Source organism: Silene latifolia, chromosome Y (genome assembly GCF_048544455.1).
Source record: "Silene latifolia isolate original U9 population chromosome Y, ASM4854445v1, whole genome shotgun sequence".
NCBI classification, from domain to species: domain Eukaryota; kingdom Viridiplantae; phylum Streptophyta; class Magnoliopsida; order Caryophyllales; family Caryophyllaceae; genus Silene; species Silene latifolia.
Genome location: NC_133538.1, coordinates 432,704,337 through 432,721,194, shown reverse-complemented (window position 1 = coordinate 432,721,194; position 16,858 = coordinate 432,704,337). Strand labels below are relative to the sequence as shown.

At 39.0% G+C, this 16,858-nt stretch overlaps 1 protein-coding gene across 1 annotated transcript; it reads left to right on the top strand.

Moving 5' to 3' along the window:
* The first annotated feature begins 510 nt into the window (after positions 1-510).
* Positions 511-1,695, top strand: LOC141632574 (uncharacterized). Its single transcript, XM_074445114.1, has one exon. It carries the CDS (start codon positions 511-513, stop codon positions 1,693-1,695), a length of 1,185 nt encoding a protein of 394 aa, XP_074301215.1.
* Positions 1,696-16,858: the final 15,163 nt, after the last annotated feature.

Here is a 16,858-nt window from a genome sequence, read left to right as displayed (position 1 = left end):
ATTGATGATTCTACCCTTGAGAAATCTCTCCTAGGCTTTGCTCGTATTATGGTTGAGGTGGAGATTGACCAGCAGTTTGTAACCCAGATTGTGTTTGAGGATGAGTTAGGGTTAGAAGTAAAAGTGGATGTGGAATATGACTGGCTTCCAATTACTTGCCAGAAATGTAAGGGAATTGGGCATAAAACTAATAATTGTCGTAGGAAAGAAATTGGAGGAAGGAGGCCTGTTGGTGCTCCACCAGTTAGGCAGGTCTGGAGACCTAAGGCTGTAGGGGCTAGCACTGCTGATCATGTGGAGTTTCCTCCCTTGGCTAGGACTTCTTTACCTACTCCAGCTGCTAATAGCAATGGGAATGCTGCTGTAATTGTTGCTACTCCTACAGTTACTCCTGCACCTAGTCATGGACCAGTATATACTCCTGCTAGAGTGATTACCAAGATGACCAGGCATGAGACTAGAGTGGTGGATGGTAGGCAAGGGGCATTTAATGTTAATTTCAATGCATAAATGGCAGTGGTGTCTGAAGCCACTAAATTGGTTGATAAAGGTGGGGGGGAGGGAGTGCCTCTCCCAATGATTAAACTAGGTGTATGGAATGTTAGAGGCCTGAACAATGTAAATAAACAGAAACATCTTAAGTGGTTTTTACTTCAAAATGATGTGGAACTGTTTGGGCTCCTTGAGACTAGGGTAAAACCTAGTTCTCTAAATCTTATAGCTAGTAATGTTTGTTATGGGTGGAATTTTGTTACTAATATTAGTCAGCATCCAGGAGGAAGGATTTGGATTCTTTGGAAAGGTAATAGTGTGGATGTTGAAGTTCTAGAAATGTCAGAGCAATATATACATACTAAAATTAGGCTGGTTCAGACTGAGAATGTCTTTCTAGCTACTTTCATTTATGCATTTAATAAGATTGAGCATAGGGTGCCTTTATGGAATGCTTTAGATAGGCTTAGTGGTAATGGACCTTGGATTATTCTGGGGGACTTTAATAATGTCTTATATACCAATGAAAGATTGGGTAAAGCTGTTAGGGATGAGGAAATGCTTCCATTCCAGTCAACTGTGGCTAGGTGTGATCTACATGATATGAAAACTACTGGTGCATTTTTTACTTGGAACAATAAACAACCTAGTGAGACTAGAATTTTTAGCAGGATTGATAGGGTAATGGTTAATAGTGATTGGTTGGCTCTTTGGTCTGACTGGTTAGCACATTATCAGCCTGGGGGTACTTTTGATCACTGTCCTTGTATTGTATCATGTGGAGAGAGTTGTAAAAGGAGGAAGAGTTCTTTTAAGTTTTTTAACATGTGGGCCAGGGTTGAGGAGTTTGGAGAGCTAGTCAAGGAACATTGGCAGATGCAAATTATTGGGACTCCTATGTATATTATGGCTAGGAAATTGAAGCTACTCAAGCCCTGTCTGAGGAGCCTAAATAGGGGCCTCTTTTCTGATATTGAACGTAATGCTGATGTGGCTTTCAACTTGTTGATTGACTGCCAGTTGCAATTGCAGAATGATCCTACAAATGTTACTCTGATGGATAAGGAAATACAACTCAGGGAGTCTTATCAGCTGATGGAGGAGTCTAGGACTGATTTTCTCAAACAGAAAGCTAAGTGTGCCTGGGCTAGAGAGGGGGATACTAATTCTTCTATGTTCCACCAAGCTATACAACAGAGATAGATGCATAATAAAGTTCTTCAGATTGAGAGTATGAGTGGGGTTGAATGTAGAGATCCTGAGGATATTCTGAAAGCTTTCCTTGATTACTATGAGACACTTCTTGGGTCTAGTGCTCCCACTTCTGGTTTTTATAAAAATATAGTCACTCAAGGAGTTACTCTGGATGAGAGTGACTGGATTGGATTATGGTATTCCTACTGAGGAGGAAATTAGGAAGGTTGTGTTCTCTATACCCAATGATAAGAGCCCTGGCCCTGATGGGTATACTAGCTGTTTCTATAAGGCCAGCTGGGGTATAATTTATGGGGATGTATGTGCAGCCATTAAAGACTTTTTCATTCATGGCAAGTTGTTAAAGCAAATTAATAGCACTAATATTGTGCTTATTCCTAAGATGGATAATCCAAAAACTGTGAAAGATTTTCGACCTATAGCATGCTGTAATACTATTTACAAAGTGATCTCCAAGCTGCTATGTAATAGGCTCAGTGAGTGTCTCCCTAAATTAATCAATTCTGCACAATGTGCTTTCATTAAGGGAAGAAGTATCCTGGGAAATATACTGATAAGTCAGGATTTGGTGAGGTTGTATGAGAGGAAAAGTGCCTCCCCAAGGTATTTAATGAAGGTGGATCTTAGGAAAGCCTATGACACTATTGAGTGGGATTTTTTTGCTAATATGTTAGATGCACTTCATTTTCCTCCTCATTTTATCAAACTTATTCTGCAATGTGTAAGTACTACTTCATATACTATTGGGTTGAATGGCCAGACCTATGGATTCTTTCATGGACAACGAGGTTTAAGACAGGGGGATCCCAGTTCTCCCCTGAGTTTTACTTTGTGTATGGAGTACTTAAGTAGGCTATTGGTACTGGGGAGTGGGCTGCCTGGTTTTAAGTTCCATCCATTATGCAGGAGTTTGAGGATGACTCATCTCATGTTTGCAGACGATTTACTTTTGTTTTGTAAGGGTGAGGTGAAGTCTATTTGCATTATTATGGAATTGTTTAAAATTGTGGACAAGGCCCTCGGGAACTGCGTCCGCGGGATCCACACTAGGCATAATCGACTCGAGGTTCTTTCGAATCGAATTAAGACAAATTAGAGTCGCCACCAAGTTTTTTGGGAACTTGGAACCGTTCAAGTCAACTTTACACCTTTCATCGAAAAGCATAAAGCCAATCGACTACGAGTGATTAAAGATAAAGACTTGTACCCTATATCACTCGATTAGAATGACTCTCGTAATCCAATGGTATTTAGACGGATCCACAAACCATAGATCTTGAGTAAGGGGTGAGGGTACGTGTTAGGAAGCCCATAAGGACACCTAACCCCGCCCGTCAATAACGGCCTCTACTAAGTCAAGTGTCAGATTTCAAACAAGGTCATAGCTACTACGATATATGATATGCAAACATCGTTTTAAAACCCTAACATGTGACAATAATTTCTATGTCGTTTAATGCATGAATACTAACTTTGTCAAAGTTGTTTTAGCATGTTGGTTGATTTGAAATAAAAGATGCGCAAACACGGCTTAGGAGGAATGGGGAGCCATTGGGATCTATCCTATTACAACCCAGGCATTTCATGCCGACACAACGAGAAATAAATTACAACTCGATTTAATTACAACAACTATCGAAATTATTTTGACTCAATTAAAATAAAACCTATGTACCTGATACAAAATTACAAGACAAACTAACAAAAAACAACTCAAACTATTATGACTTAACAAATAAAATAAATGAAAACAAAAAGGCTAAAACTAAGTTAGATTAATTAATGATGTTATCCGATTTATTAATTAGTAAACAAATTAGACTAGAATTAAACTAATTAAATTAAATTAAACAAATACAAAGGTTTGAAATAAATTAGGTACAACTTATTGATTAAATTGAACCCAACTCATTAAAATTATTCACCAATCCATATTTATTAAAATAGGATTAGTAAACAATTAAAGAAACAAAAGAAGAAAAGAAATCAAAACTGGCGGACCCATGCAAAGTGCACAGATCGAAGTCGAATGCAGACCGTGCAAAGGTACGGTTTTTTGTAGAAAACAAAGTTAATTGCATTTTAATTTCGAAATCAGCAAAATAAATTACGGAAAAATTCACTAAATTAAATTTACATATTTTGAACCTAAAAAAAATAATAAAAACAAAATTTACAATATTAGAAACAAGTAAAACAAATTAAAGGTTAATTAATTATAAATTAAATTAAGTAATTACGAACTAGGTTAAAAACAATTCTAATTTGTCAACGAGTGCAAATGGAAAGGTGTTAAGCACGCACTTCCATGCTAGCGAGAAAATTAGTGAAAGAGAAAGATGTATTCAATTAAGTTCTGAGTAATCGTTAGTTGATTTTAAAGCTTATGTCGAAGCACCCTAACATGTCTAATTAGGTTATTTAAATGATCGGATGTCGTCTATAAGTCGTATGTTAACAATCAGAGGTCATACTAACATGCAACGGGTCCTAAGGTGGGTCGAATTGGCCGAGACAAACAAAGGGTCAAAAGCGAGGAGCGAAGTTAGAAATTCGTTTTATTTATGCCCTACCTTGAACACGAGGATATGTAAATGAGACGGGGGTGTACGACCGACTGATGTAGCGGTTTCTTTTCCCATCTCAAGTCAACGCGGGTGTTCATGGTGGTACTTTAACTCATACTCGGACTAAACTAGTTTCATAGTTAATTTAAACGATAAATAAAAAGCGATAAACAAACAAAACAAACTATAAAAGAACAAACATAAAAACGAAATAAAAAGGGAGAAAGAGGAGGATTTGATGCACCCTCAACCTACATGTATCATTGACACCGTCTTGGGTCGTAATCGATGGTAGATTTTATCTCGAGAGGCTGTCGTCGACGAAGAAACAAAGCAAACACGCGTTTTTGGCAAATCTGGACAGCAACTTTCCAACAATGATTTCTCCCTCGTTTCATGATGAAAATTCGATTTAAAAGATGTTTTGAAAACTAGAAAGAGAGAAAAACAGAGATCTTAAAGCAACCCCTGCTCGTTTTGAGTTATTGGGCACGAAAAACGAGCACAAACAGAACTGGACAGACAGGAACAAACCGCGAAAACAGAGTATATAACACTCTGTTTTTCGAGGGAATTCGTGTACTCTCAAGGGCAATTTGGCTCGTAAATCTTTGTCTAATATGTAGATGGATGTTATGTGGTTAATTAGGAACAAGAAAATCGAGTTTTGATGGAGGTTTGAGGGAGGAACGAATTGTTTTTCGAGGAGGACACACAAACAGTTTCAGTTTGTATGTCGATTTTGTGGAGGGTTTTTGAGAGGCAATTAGGGTTTGTTTCTGAGGTTTAAAGCTTGTGAGTCAAGGTAGGATGTATGGAGAACTTAGAGAAATGAATGTATGGTGAAGGGGTGGTATTTATAAGGAGTTAAAGTAGGGTAAAAGAGAGGGAGAGGCAGTCGGGCCTGCTCACGCATAGCTGCTGTCCAGCAGCTTTTGTGAGGGTTTGAGGGGGGTTTTCTTGGTGATTAAGCTAGGGTAATATGGGTAGGATACTAGGGTATGGGTTAGGTTTAATGGGTACGGGTTTTGGTGGTATTTGGAGCGGGTTTTGGGCTCGGGATTGAGCTGCCAAAACAGGGGGGCTGCTCGTGTATATGCGGGCTGTTGGGGACGATTTGGGATGGAATTTTGGGCCGTGGATAGGGGGTTCGAACTGGGGTGGATGGGTATTGGTCTAGGTTGGTTAGTGTACTCGAGATTCGTGCCAATTCGTAAAGAAAACGGGCTCAAAAACCGAGCTAAAATCGAGCTCAAAAAAACATGTTTAAAACGAGTTTTCTTCGCTTTTAAAATCGATTTTTCAAATCAATTAACCCATTAAAATAAATGACTTTTCAAATCAAATATACTCATAAAATGATTTTTCAAATCAAATATTTATTTTATTTTCAATAAAATAAACTTAAGAAAATAAATTCAAAATAAAATAAAATAAATTGAATTCACCTCAAAAAACCATAATTTAAATATCATTTAAAATAATAAAATGAACTCACTAAAAAAAAAACATTAATTTAAATATCATTTAAATTAATAAAATGAATTCACTTAAAAAAACATTAATTTAAATATCATTTAAATTAATAAGAATACTTCATCGACGACGCCCATTCTACATCGTAAAACGAACCCAAATAATGACAATGACAACTAAAGAATACATGCGTCCTATCATCATCGGGTGTTTGTCGGGTTCTCTATAAATTCCAATATCGACGGATACGGGTATCTACAGAGCCCCCACTTTGACTGAGGCTTGGACAAGGCGAAAGTCAAAGTATACCCCAGGTCCCTCTCGACCTGAGGATTCTTCGGGTCGTTTATAGTCCATTAGACTTGCGTATATAAGCTCGCCAGCCATAAGAAGAGATCATACCTGAAACTTCGTTGGGGATTGACTCTTGCTTCTGTTGTATCAAATTATCGTCGTTGGTCGTCGACCCATAAATTGCATATATGGTGGATTGAGCCTTATCCTTAGGCGCCTACGTATCCGTTTCTGACGGAATCAAACCCGCGTCGTAGTTCGGCAACTGTTGACACATGCCCAAAGTTTATCATCTGCTGGCATTTGTCCAAAATTCATCATCTGCTGACACTTGCCCAAAACTTATCATCTGCTGGCACTTGTCCGAATGGGACGGGACTCTCCAAGGAGATTGCCGCCGCTTTCATCATTTGCTTTCAGCTACGGAATTCTTCCATTTCACATTCTTGTATTGAATTGAATTCTTGGTGGATGTCATCCTTTGCATCTTGATAATGGTCTCTGAAGCCAACGGCTTCAGAGCCCTGACATTTGCAATGGCTCTAAAGTCGAAGACTTTAGAGCCCCCAGCTGAAGCATATCCCCGCTACATTTGAAACACAAAAACGTACTAGCAATAATCATCACATAAGCACATTTGGATCATCGATCCTAAAATTAGATCATTTGAAAGATTGGGTCATCGACCCGAAAATTGAATTTGAAAATTTTGAATAATTGGGTCATCGACCCGAATTTTGAATTTGACATCACTTGGAATGTTGGTCATCGACCCGAAATTTGAGTTTGAAAGACTGGGTCATCGACCCGAAATTTGAACATGTTGAAAATTTTGAATTTGAAATGAATCACTTGGGTGTTGGGTCGTCGACCCAAAATTTGATTTTGAACTTTGAGATTTGAACCTTGACTTAAAATGTACCACTACTTGGATCATCTATCCCATAATTCGCAAAAAGTTTTTGAAATTTCGGAATTCTGAAATCTTTGGCATTTTAAAATCGAACCTTGACGGGTGAGCAGGAAATACGACTCAGACACTCTGTATGACTCGTAAACCACGTGGGCGTAGCCCGCTACCGTAAAACAAAAAAGGAAAATAAAACCCTAAGTGTGCACGGGTTTTAATTCAAATATTGACTTGTTGGGGGTAAAAATGTAAATTGGCCGTTCCGGCGCCAAAAGATGGCAAATGGGAATCACAAGGTCGTCGAACTTGGGACGGAGATATCGTATGGCATGGGCGTGCTCCCGAGGGCACATGGGAATCAAGATCACTTGGCATTGACAAGGTGGATTAAACTCACGGAGCAACAACGTTGGCTTCGCCCAAACACTAAACACAGACTGATTTTATGAGAACACTTAGACATCACACATCACTCTTGTTGGGAACATTCTGTCACTCTTCTCCTCGCCTCCTTTCTTTTCAGCGGGTTTTCATCATTTCTTGCCACCGCCTTCTTTCTTTTCAGCGGGCTTTTACTATTTTTCTTCCACGCCTTCTTTCTTTTCAGCGGGTTTTTCATATTTTCTGTTCCCAACAAAAACCCACATCTATGTGACTCAGCATCTTTACCTAAACCATTAGATAAAGCTCATTCCGAGACTTGATACTACTTATCTGAACCTATATCTTTATCCTAGCCTACATCGAGAGCTAAGACTGACTCAAACAAAGGTGGCTTCATTTGGACTTGGTTAAGACCCGTAAGAAACCGACAAGATGACAACTTCGTTGATGAGTGGATTGAATCCCTTATTCAGAAGGACTGCCTACGTATTCGCGTGGAGCGAAATCAAATCCGACGTAGTTCGATCAAGGTGCATTAAATTGGCATTTTGATTGTGTATACACACTCGAAGGTTTCACCTAAGGTATCATGCCATATCCCATTCTAGCCTGTAAAGTACCGTTTAAATCCCGTGTTTGGGGTTAGGTGTAAAAGGCTTGGATGTTTTGGGATGTGGAGCTTGGTAATAACAAGTTGGAATGGTTAACCATCATTCTGAAGGTTTGTTTTGTGGTGCTAAGGCCAAGAGCTATGGCTGCTGATGTGGTTGGAATGGGTGTCTCGGTTTTAATGAAATCCGAGTGCAAATGAGTTGGAAAACAATGTGGGTTCAAATCTCCATATCTGGACCCTAAAGGCTGGGTGTAATAAAGACAAGCGGAATGATTCTCAAAATTCCGCCTATCCCTTTGAATCGTCTCAGGAAGGACTTAGAGGGTAAAGAGGTTACTACTTAATCTTTTGGGCTTCGCCCATTGAACTTCAACTATGGGTACTTGACTTGAATTCTGGCTTCCGTAACTTCGACATTCAACCAAAAAGCATTCCGCAATAACTTCAACATCTTTTTTCCTTTTTTCTTTTTTTCTTTCATCTTTTTTTCATTTTTCTTTTTTCATTTTTTCATTTTTTCAATTTTTCTCTCTTTCTCATTTTTTCATTCTTTTTCATCTTTTTTTTCCCTCTTTGAAAATGATCTTCTATTCATTCTCTTAGTCATAAATGGATACACCTTGACAACTGGGCTTCGCCAACTAATTTGGGTCAGAATTAACAAATCCTTGATACAACGGGTTGATATCTTCTCTCTTCGAGATGGGATGATTTTGTTAGGGAAAAGGCTTGCCTTCTGTCATCGATATGGAAAACAAGGAGCTAGTCCGGGTTCGTCCTAGAATCATCTAAAAGCCTGTCATAAGCCTGGTTTTGATGGAGGTTTTCTACCGCCAGACATGGAATAGGTAAAGGAATCAAACATGGGATCCTAGTGTACCTTACATTTTGAAACGGGACATATTTCTACCCCAGGGATGCCTTTGAGTGTGTTGTGCATTTTATCATGTTTTTAGAATGATTGAGGATTGGAAACAAGACAAATTTGGAAACGAAACTGGAACTTTTTATTGGAAAGACAAATGCTTAACAGACTCGAAGGAACGATTCCTAGGACACACCCTAGGTCATCGCGGAACAAACGACTCAACTTCAGGAAAAGAAAGTCCTAGACTCGACTCGAATAAAATAAGAAAACAGATCCCGACTCATAATTTCAAATCTGGTCATGAGCTTTCTCTTGTTCAGCTGTCAGCTTAGATGCTCGGCTCTGGTCCTTGATCCCTTTGATGGTCTGCCTCCATCCCGAGGTAGTCCTCTGAGGATCTACGCCAGTGTTAAAGGTTGGTGAACCGAATTGTCTTCTATTAACTTCGTTAACGAGAGTACATTCTAGAGCAAGACTCCCGATTTGAATTTCATTCTTCGGGTTTGGCAAGGATTCGAAGCAATCCACAAATATTTTCCCGATAAACACCCCTTTCAAGTGACATGGGCGGATAAGATGGGAATAATCGACATTGTCTTCGACAGAAACAAAATTGGCGTGATCACCAAATGGATTGGTGATGTTATTGGGTTTAACAGTTGGAATCGGGAGTGTTCCATTCTCAATCATGTCTTGGATTTCGTGCTTGTGATCGATAGCACCTTTCAGTATCATGGCCTTTCCCTTGATGAAAGGCACAGTAGGCATTTGGTTTATACCATTTACCTTGTTGATCAGCGGGAGGGTCTGGAGTTGGACCAATAGGCTTCAGCTTTCCTTGGGCTATGAGCCTTTGGAGAGCTTATGTATAAGTGCATCCGATATCGGTGAATGCCCTAGGTGTTTGGCGTTGCGACTTCTTCGATTGCCCTTCTAAGAGATTGATGACTTCATCAATATGGGTCGTTGCTGGGGCCTTGGCCTTAGACGATGAGGCCCCTTGGTACCCTTTCGGCTTTTCAGCCTCTGCCCTTATGACATCATCTTCTACCTTTATCCCGATTCTTATCAATTCTTTGAAAGAGCCAAAATTCTGGTATTTCAGAGCATTGCGGTAAATAGGTCGTAGATTCTTTACGAACTTATCTACCATTTCAACTTCATCAGGCTTCTTGGCTAATTTCACGCTTTCAGCGCGCCATCTTGCAAGGAATTCAGTAAAGCCTTCTTTTTCTTTCTGTGTCATCACCTCCAATGTTCTTATGTTGGTTTGAATCTCGACATTATCAGCATAGTGCTTGCAGAACTCCACCATAATATCTTCGAAAGTGGGGAAGTTCTTAAGGTCCAGATTGTAGAACCACGCCTTCGGGTGTTCATCCAGAGATTGAGCGAAAATTTCAGAGAGCATGTCAGCAGGTACTCCCTTCAGTGCTAAGTACCCTTTATAGGCCTTAACATGGTGGACTGGATCTTCGGTGCCTTTGAACTTTGGGATGTCAGTGAGTACCATGTTCGTGGGCAACTCATCCTGAACTAGGGCATAGGCCCTAGCATTTTCATAGTGGATATTCTTCCCCTGGGAGAGTTTCAAACGGTCTTCGATGAACTTGAACCGTTTCTCCAGATCAGTCAGAGGTGGAGGGGAATCTTCACCCAGCTTAGATTCGATTGCATCCATTCGGGTCATCATGAGGTTCACGGCCTCAGTAAGCTTGCTAACAACATCTTCCATTGCTTGACGTCGGGTTTTTGGCGGCCTTTCTACAAGAAAACCCCGTACTGAGTCAATATTCGAATGTAAGAGCCCCTGCACACTTAAGGACACGACACCAACTTGGCTCAAACAAAGACTCGACTTGAGATTGACTAACCAGAGGTTCGACTCACGATTGGATCTAGACCTTGGTTCATTTTAGACTCGACAAAACGACATGACTCAAATTGTCATAAATCGGTTATAAACCGGACTCGGTGTGGCCAAACCCGTGATTGGACTAACATAGCCCATAGGTTCGGGTGAAACGCCCTAAATGGCCTAGCTTAGGCGTTTTGTGGACTATCCTAGACCAAAAGGTCGACCAACATGACTCGAGGCCCAAGAGGTGAGCTTGGGTGACCCAACAAGGTCGTGTTCTAGACTCTTAGAACGAAACACACCCGGCCTAACACGGCCATGACCTGGACACGACTTGACGCATTTCATGCTTGGTTGAGGTTCGAGAGGCACTTTGGATTGATTTTGAAAAACGAAAGATTGATTCGAAAATGAGATTTGAAATGGGCAGCATGCCGGCTATAAAAGCTCATTTTGGGCCGAAAATTCTAGTCCTATTTGGGCAGCATTCCGCGTTTTTAAAACCATGCTATTTTGAAAGTAAGTTGTTCAAAAGTTCGGTTTTGAAAAGGACATGGGAAATTTCGAAAAGACTCGGGAAAACAATTTGCACATTGTCATTCTCATGTTACAAGGATGTATGCTCCTAGACATCTCTAAGTCTCGGCAAGTCTTCTACAAGAAGGTCTATGCCCTCCATCCTTTTGCGGTCTTATAGAGCAAGGTGTCTTAAGGTAGAGTACCTAGAAGATCGTCCCCACCATCAAGAACCACGCGAGGTGAAGTGGAAGCGAGCAATGTGCAGCTTCCTAGCATAGTGGGACGTCGCCCCCCACGCATCACGAAGAAACGTTGGGACGGCCCGGGAAAGTCCTTAAGGGTTTATGCATGAATCGTAGCACTATGAGTAATGTTTTACTTTCCAACACTTTCTTTTCAAGTTTCACCTCGGAGGAAAAGACCCTAGAAACAAAGTGTAACTAGTCCTCTTGTCCCCAGTGAGTCGTCAAAGCTGTGGACAAGGCCCTCGGGAAGCTCGTCCGCGGGATCCACACTAGGCATAATCGACTCGAGGTTCTTTCGAATCGAATTAAGACAAATTAGAGTCGCCACCAAGTTTTTTGGGAACTTGGAACCGTTCAAGTCAACTTTACACCTTTCATCGAAAAGCATAAAGCCAATCGACTACGAGTGATTAAAGATAAAGACTTGTACCCTATATCACTCGATTAGAATGACTCTCGTAATCCAATGGTATTTAGACGGATCCACAAACCATAGATCTTGAGTAAGGGGTGAGGGTACGTGTTAGGAAGCCCATAAGGACACCTAACCCCGCCCGTCAATAACGGCCTCTACTAAGTCAAGTGTCGGATTTCAAACAAGGTCATAGCTACTACGATATATGATATGCAAACATCGTTTTAAAACCCTAACATGTGACAATAATTTCTATGTCGTTTAATGCATGAATACTAACTTTGTCAAAGTTGTTTTAGCATGTTGGTTGATTTGAAATAAAAGATGCGCAAACACGGCTTAGGAGGAATGGGGGAGCCATTGGGATCTATCCTATTACAACCCAGGCATTTCATGCCGACACAACGAGAAATAAATTACAACTCGATTTAATTACAACAACTATCGAAATTATTTTGACTCAATTAAAATAAAACCTATGTACCTGATACAAAATTACAATACAAACTAACAAAAAACAACTCAAACTATTATGACTTAACAAATAAAATAAATGAAAACAAAAAAGGCTAAAACTAAGTTAGATTAATTAATGATGTTAGCCGATTTATTAATTAGTAAACAAATTAGACTAGAATTAAACTAATTAAATTAAATTAAACAAATACAAAGGTTTGAAATAAATTAGTTACAACTTATTGATTAAATTGAACCCAACTCATTAAAATTATTCACCAATCCATATTTATTAAAATAGGATTAGTAAACAATTAAAGAAACAAAAGAAGAAAAGAAATTAAAACTGGCAGACCCGTGCAGTGCACGGATCAGAAGTCAGAACAGACCCGTGCAGTGCACGGTTTTTTGTAAAAAACAAAGTTAATTGCATTTTAATTTCTAAATCAGCAAAATAAATTACGGAAAAATTCACTAAATTAAATTTACATATTTTGAACCTAAAAAAAATAATAAAAACAAAATTTACAATATTAGAAACAAGTAAAACAAATTAAAGGTTAATTAATTATAAATTAAATTAAGTAATTACGAACTAGGTTAAAAACAATTCTAATTTGTCAACGAGTGCAAATGGAAAGGTGTTAAGCACGCACTTCCATGCTAGCGAGAAAATTAGTGAAAGAGAAAGATGTATTCAATTAAGTTACAGAATCGTTAGTTGATTTTAAAGCTTATGTCGAAGCACCCTAACATGTCTAATTAGGTTATTTAAATGATCGGATGTCGTCTATAAGTCGTATGTTAACAATCAGAGGTCATACTAACATGCAACGGGTCCTAAGGTGGGTCGAATTGGCCGAGACAAACAAAGGGTCAAAAGCGAGGAGCGAAGTTAGAAATTCGTTTTATTTATGCCCTACCTTGAACACGAGGATATGTAAATGAGACGGGGGTGTACGACCGACTGATGTAGCGGTTTCTTTTCCCATCTCAAGTCAACGCGGGTGTTCATGGTGATACTTTAACTCATACTCGGACTAAACTAGTTTCATAGTTAATTTAAACGATAAATAAAAAGCAATAAACAAACAAAACAAACTATAAAAGAACAAACATAAAAACGAAATAAAAAAGGGAGAAAGAGGAGGATTTGATGCACCCTCAACCTACATGTATCGTTGACACCGTATTGGGTCGTAATCGATGGTAGATTTTATCTCGAGAGGCCGTCGTCGACGAAGAAACAAAGCAAACACGCGTTTTTGGCAAATCTGGATAGCAACTTTCAAACAATGATTTCTCCCTCGTTTCACGATGAAAATTCGATTTAAAAGATGTTTTGAAAACTAGAAAGAGAGAAGAACAGAGATCTTAAAGCAACCCCTGCTTGTTTTGAGTTATTGGGCACGAAAAACGAGCACAAACAGAACTGGACAGACAGGAACAAACCGCGAAAACAGAGTGTATAACACTCTGTTTTTCGAGGGAATTCGTGTACTCTCAAGGGCAATTTGGCTCGTAAATCTTTGTCTAATGTGTAGATGGATGTTATGTGGTTAATTAGGAACAAGAAAATCGAGTTTTGATGGAGGTTTGAGGGAGGAACGAATTGTTTTTCGAGGAGGACACACAAACAGTTTCAGTTTGTATGTCGATTTTGTGGAGGGTTTTTGAGAGGCAATTAGGGTTTGTTTCTGAGGTTTAAAGCTTGTGAGTCAAGGTAGGATGTATGGAGAACTTAGAGGAATGAATGTATGGTGAAGGGGTGGTATTTATAAGGAGTTAAAGTAGGGTAAAAGAGAGGGAGAGGCAGTCGGGCCTGCTCACGCATAGCTGCTGTCCAGCAGCTTTTGTGAGGGTTTGAGGGGGGTTTTCTTGGTGATTAAGCTAGGGTAATATGGGTAGGATACTAGGGTATGGGTTAGGGTTAATGGGTACGGGTTTTGGTGGTATTTGGAGCGGGTTTTGGGCTCGGGATTGAGCTGCCAAAACAGGGGGGCTGCTCGTGTATATGCGGGCTGTTGGGGACGATTTGGGATGGAATTTTGGGCCGTGGATAGGGGGTTCGAACTGGGGTGGATGGGTATTGGTCTAGGTTGGTTAGTGTACTCGAGATTCGTGCCAATTCGTAAAGAAAACGGGCTCAAAAACCGAGCTAAAATCGAGCTCAAAAAAACATGTTTAAAACGAGTTTTCTTCGCTTTTAAAATCGATTTTTCAAATCAATTAACCCATTAAAATAAATGACTTTTCAAATCAAATATACTCATAAAATGATTTTTCAAATCAAATATTTATTTTATTTTCAATAAAATAAACTTAAGAAAATAAATTCAAAATAGAATAAAATAAATTGAATTCACCTCAAAAAACCATAATTTAAATATCATTTAAAATAATAAAATGAACTCACTAAAAAAAAACATTAATTGAAATATCATTTAAATTAATAAAATGAATTCACTTAAAAAAACATTAATTTAAATATCATTTAAATTAATAAGAATACTTCATCGACGACGCCCATTCTACATCGTAAAACGAACCCAAATAATGACAATGACAACTAAAGAATACATGCGTCCTATCATCATCGGGTGTTTGTCGGGTTCTCTATAAATTCCAATATCGACGGATACGGGTATCTACAAAAATATTCTCCACAGCTACTGGTTTGTGTATCAACAATGATAAGTCTGATTTTTATTGCAATGGTATGCAGCCTGCTATGGTTTCTCAGGTACTTAAAGGGACTGGATTTAAGAAGGGAAGATTGCCCTTCAAATACTTGGGTGTGAACATATCTCATAAGAGGCTGACCAAGAATGACTGTAATATTTTGGTGGATAGGATGATTCAGAGAATTAGAGGATGGAATAGTAGGAAAATTTCTTACACTGGCCGTCTCACATTGGTTAAATCAGTCCTGTCCACTATTCATAATTATTGGTCCCAGATCTTTGTGTTGCCTATTGGAGTGATGGATAGGATCCAAGCTTTTGTAGGAATTTTTTGTGGGAAGGAAGTGATAAGTACTCTAAGGCCCCATTGGTTAACTAGAATATGTTATGTAAATCTAAGGAGCATGGAGGGCTTGGCTTGATTGATAGCAAACAGTGGAACCTTGCGGCCATTGGCAAACTTGTATGGTGGTTGGCAACTAAACAGGATCATTTGTGGATTAGGTGGGTGGATAATGTTTACTTAAAGGGTAAGGATTGGATGATTTATGAACCCTCTCCTTCTAGCTCTTGGGCTTGGAGGAAAATTTGTGATGTGAAGAACATTTATAAACCAGGCTATGTGCAAGGAAAATGGTGTGGTGATGACTGTTACACAATTGCTAAAGGGTATGATTGGTTGAGGCAGGAACAGTTGATGAAGGTTCAATGGTATTCTGTGTTATGGAACAGATATAATGTTCCCAAATGGAGTTTTACTATATGGCTTCAGCAGCAGTAGAGACTCCTAACACTTGACAGATTAGCTAAGATGGGTATGGTGGTGCCTACTGACTGCTTTCTTTGTGGGACTGCACCTGAATCTCATTCTCACTTGTTTTCTGAATGTGTCTATACTCTAAAATGTCACCAGTTGATTGCTGAGTGGCTACAGATACCTAAACGTGATATTGCTAACTGTGTTAAAATTGCAATGAAGCATGGACAGTCTATGTTGATCAAGCAGATTACTTTGGCGGTTGTAGTGGGGACTATCTACTGGATTTGGATGGCGAGAAATACCTGCAGGATTGATGGGTATGTGCTACACCTTGTGCATCTGATCCAGAAGGTTAAAGAGAACTGCAGGAGAAGACTGAAAGGGATTTTTCAAGGGGCAATGAAATTGTCTGATAGTTTATGGTGTCATGAGAAAGGTTTAGCGTAAGCTTTGTTCTTACTGAAAATGTATACAGTAATACACAAAAGTAGTGATCACACATATAGGACGTTGATGTAAATGGTTGTCCGTTTGGACATTGAGCTATAATATATACTAACATTCCACCAAAAAAATTATGTTTTCGTAATGAAGGAAACATAATTTTTATGTAATTATGAGATCTCGAATCTCCTTTATTTTTCTTTAGTTTTGGATTTTGAAATTAGAATGTAATAAATAGGTTTATTATGTAAATTTTATTTATTGTATTTTTCAAAAGAAGACTAAAGATGGAGATTGGAGCTCACTCCCGCTACATGGATCAAGATGGAACATCAAGACAAGCTTCGCGGGTCCAAGGATGGATTCCAAACTTGTTAATGTTCATTTTGATAGGATAGGCCACACTAGGACTTTTATTGTTTTACGTTTTCATTCATATTGCTTTTCATTCACATGATAGTTTATGCATCATATTCCGCCTAAAACCAAACCACCTACTACTAAAATGCATGAAAATTGACACATATAGGTCGTATGTTAGTTTTCATAGACATACAGATGTCACATGCTTTTAAGCCATCACCTTAGTTTATTCATTCACGCATGCTAGATATTAGTTCACTTAAAATGAATTAAAACGAAGTTGATGGGATCTTCC

What these genes read in the sequence shown, in the direction of transcription:
- LOC141632574 (XM_074445114.1), top strand. Translation starts at nt 511, where the DNA reads ATGGCAGTGGTGTCTGAAGCCACTAAATTGGTTGATAAAGGTGGGGGG.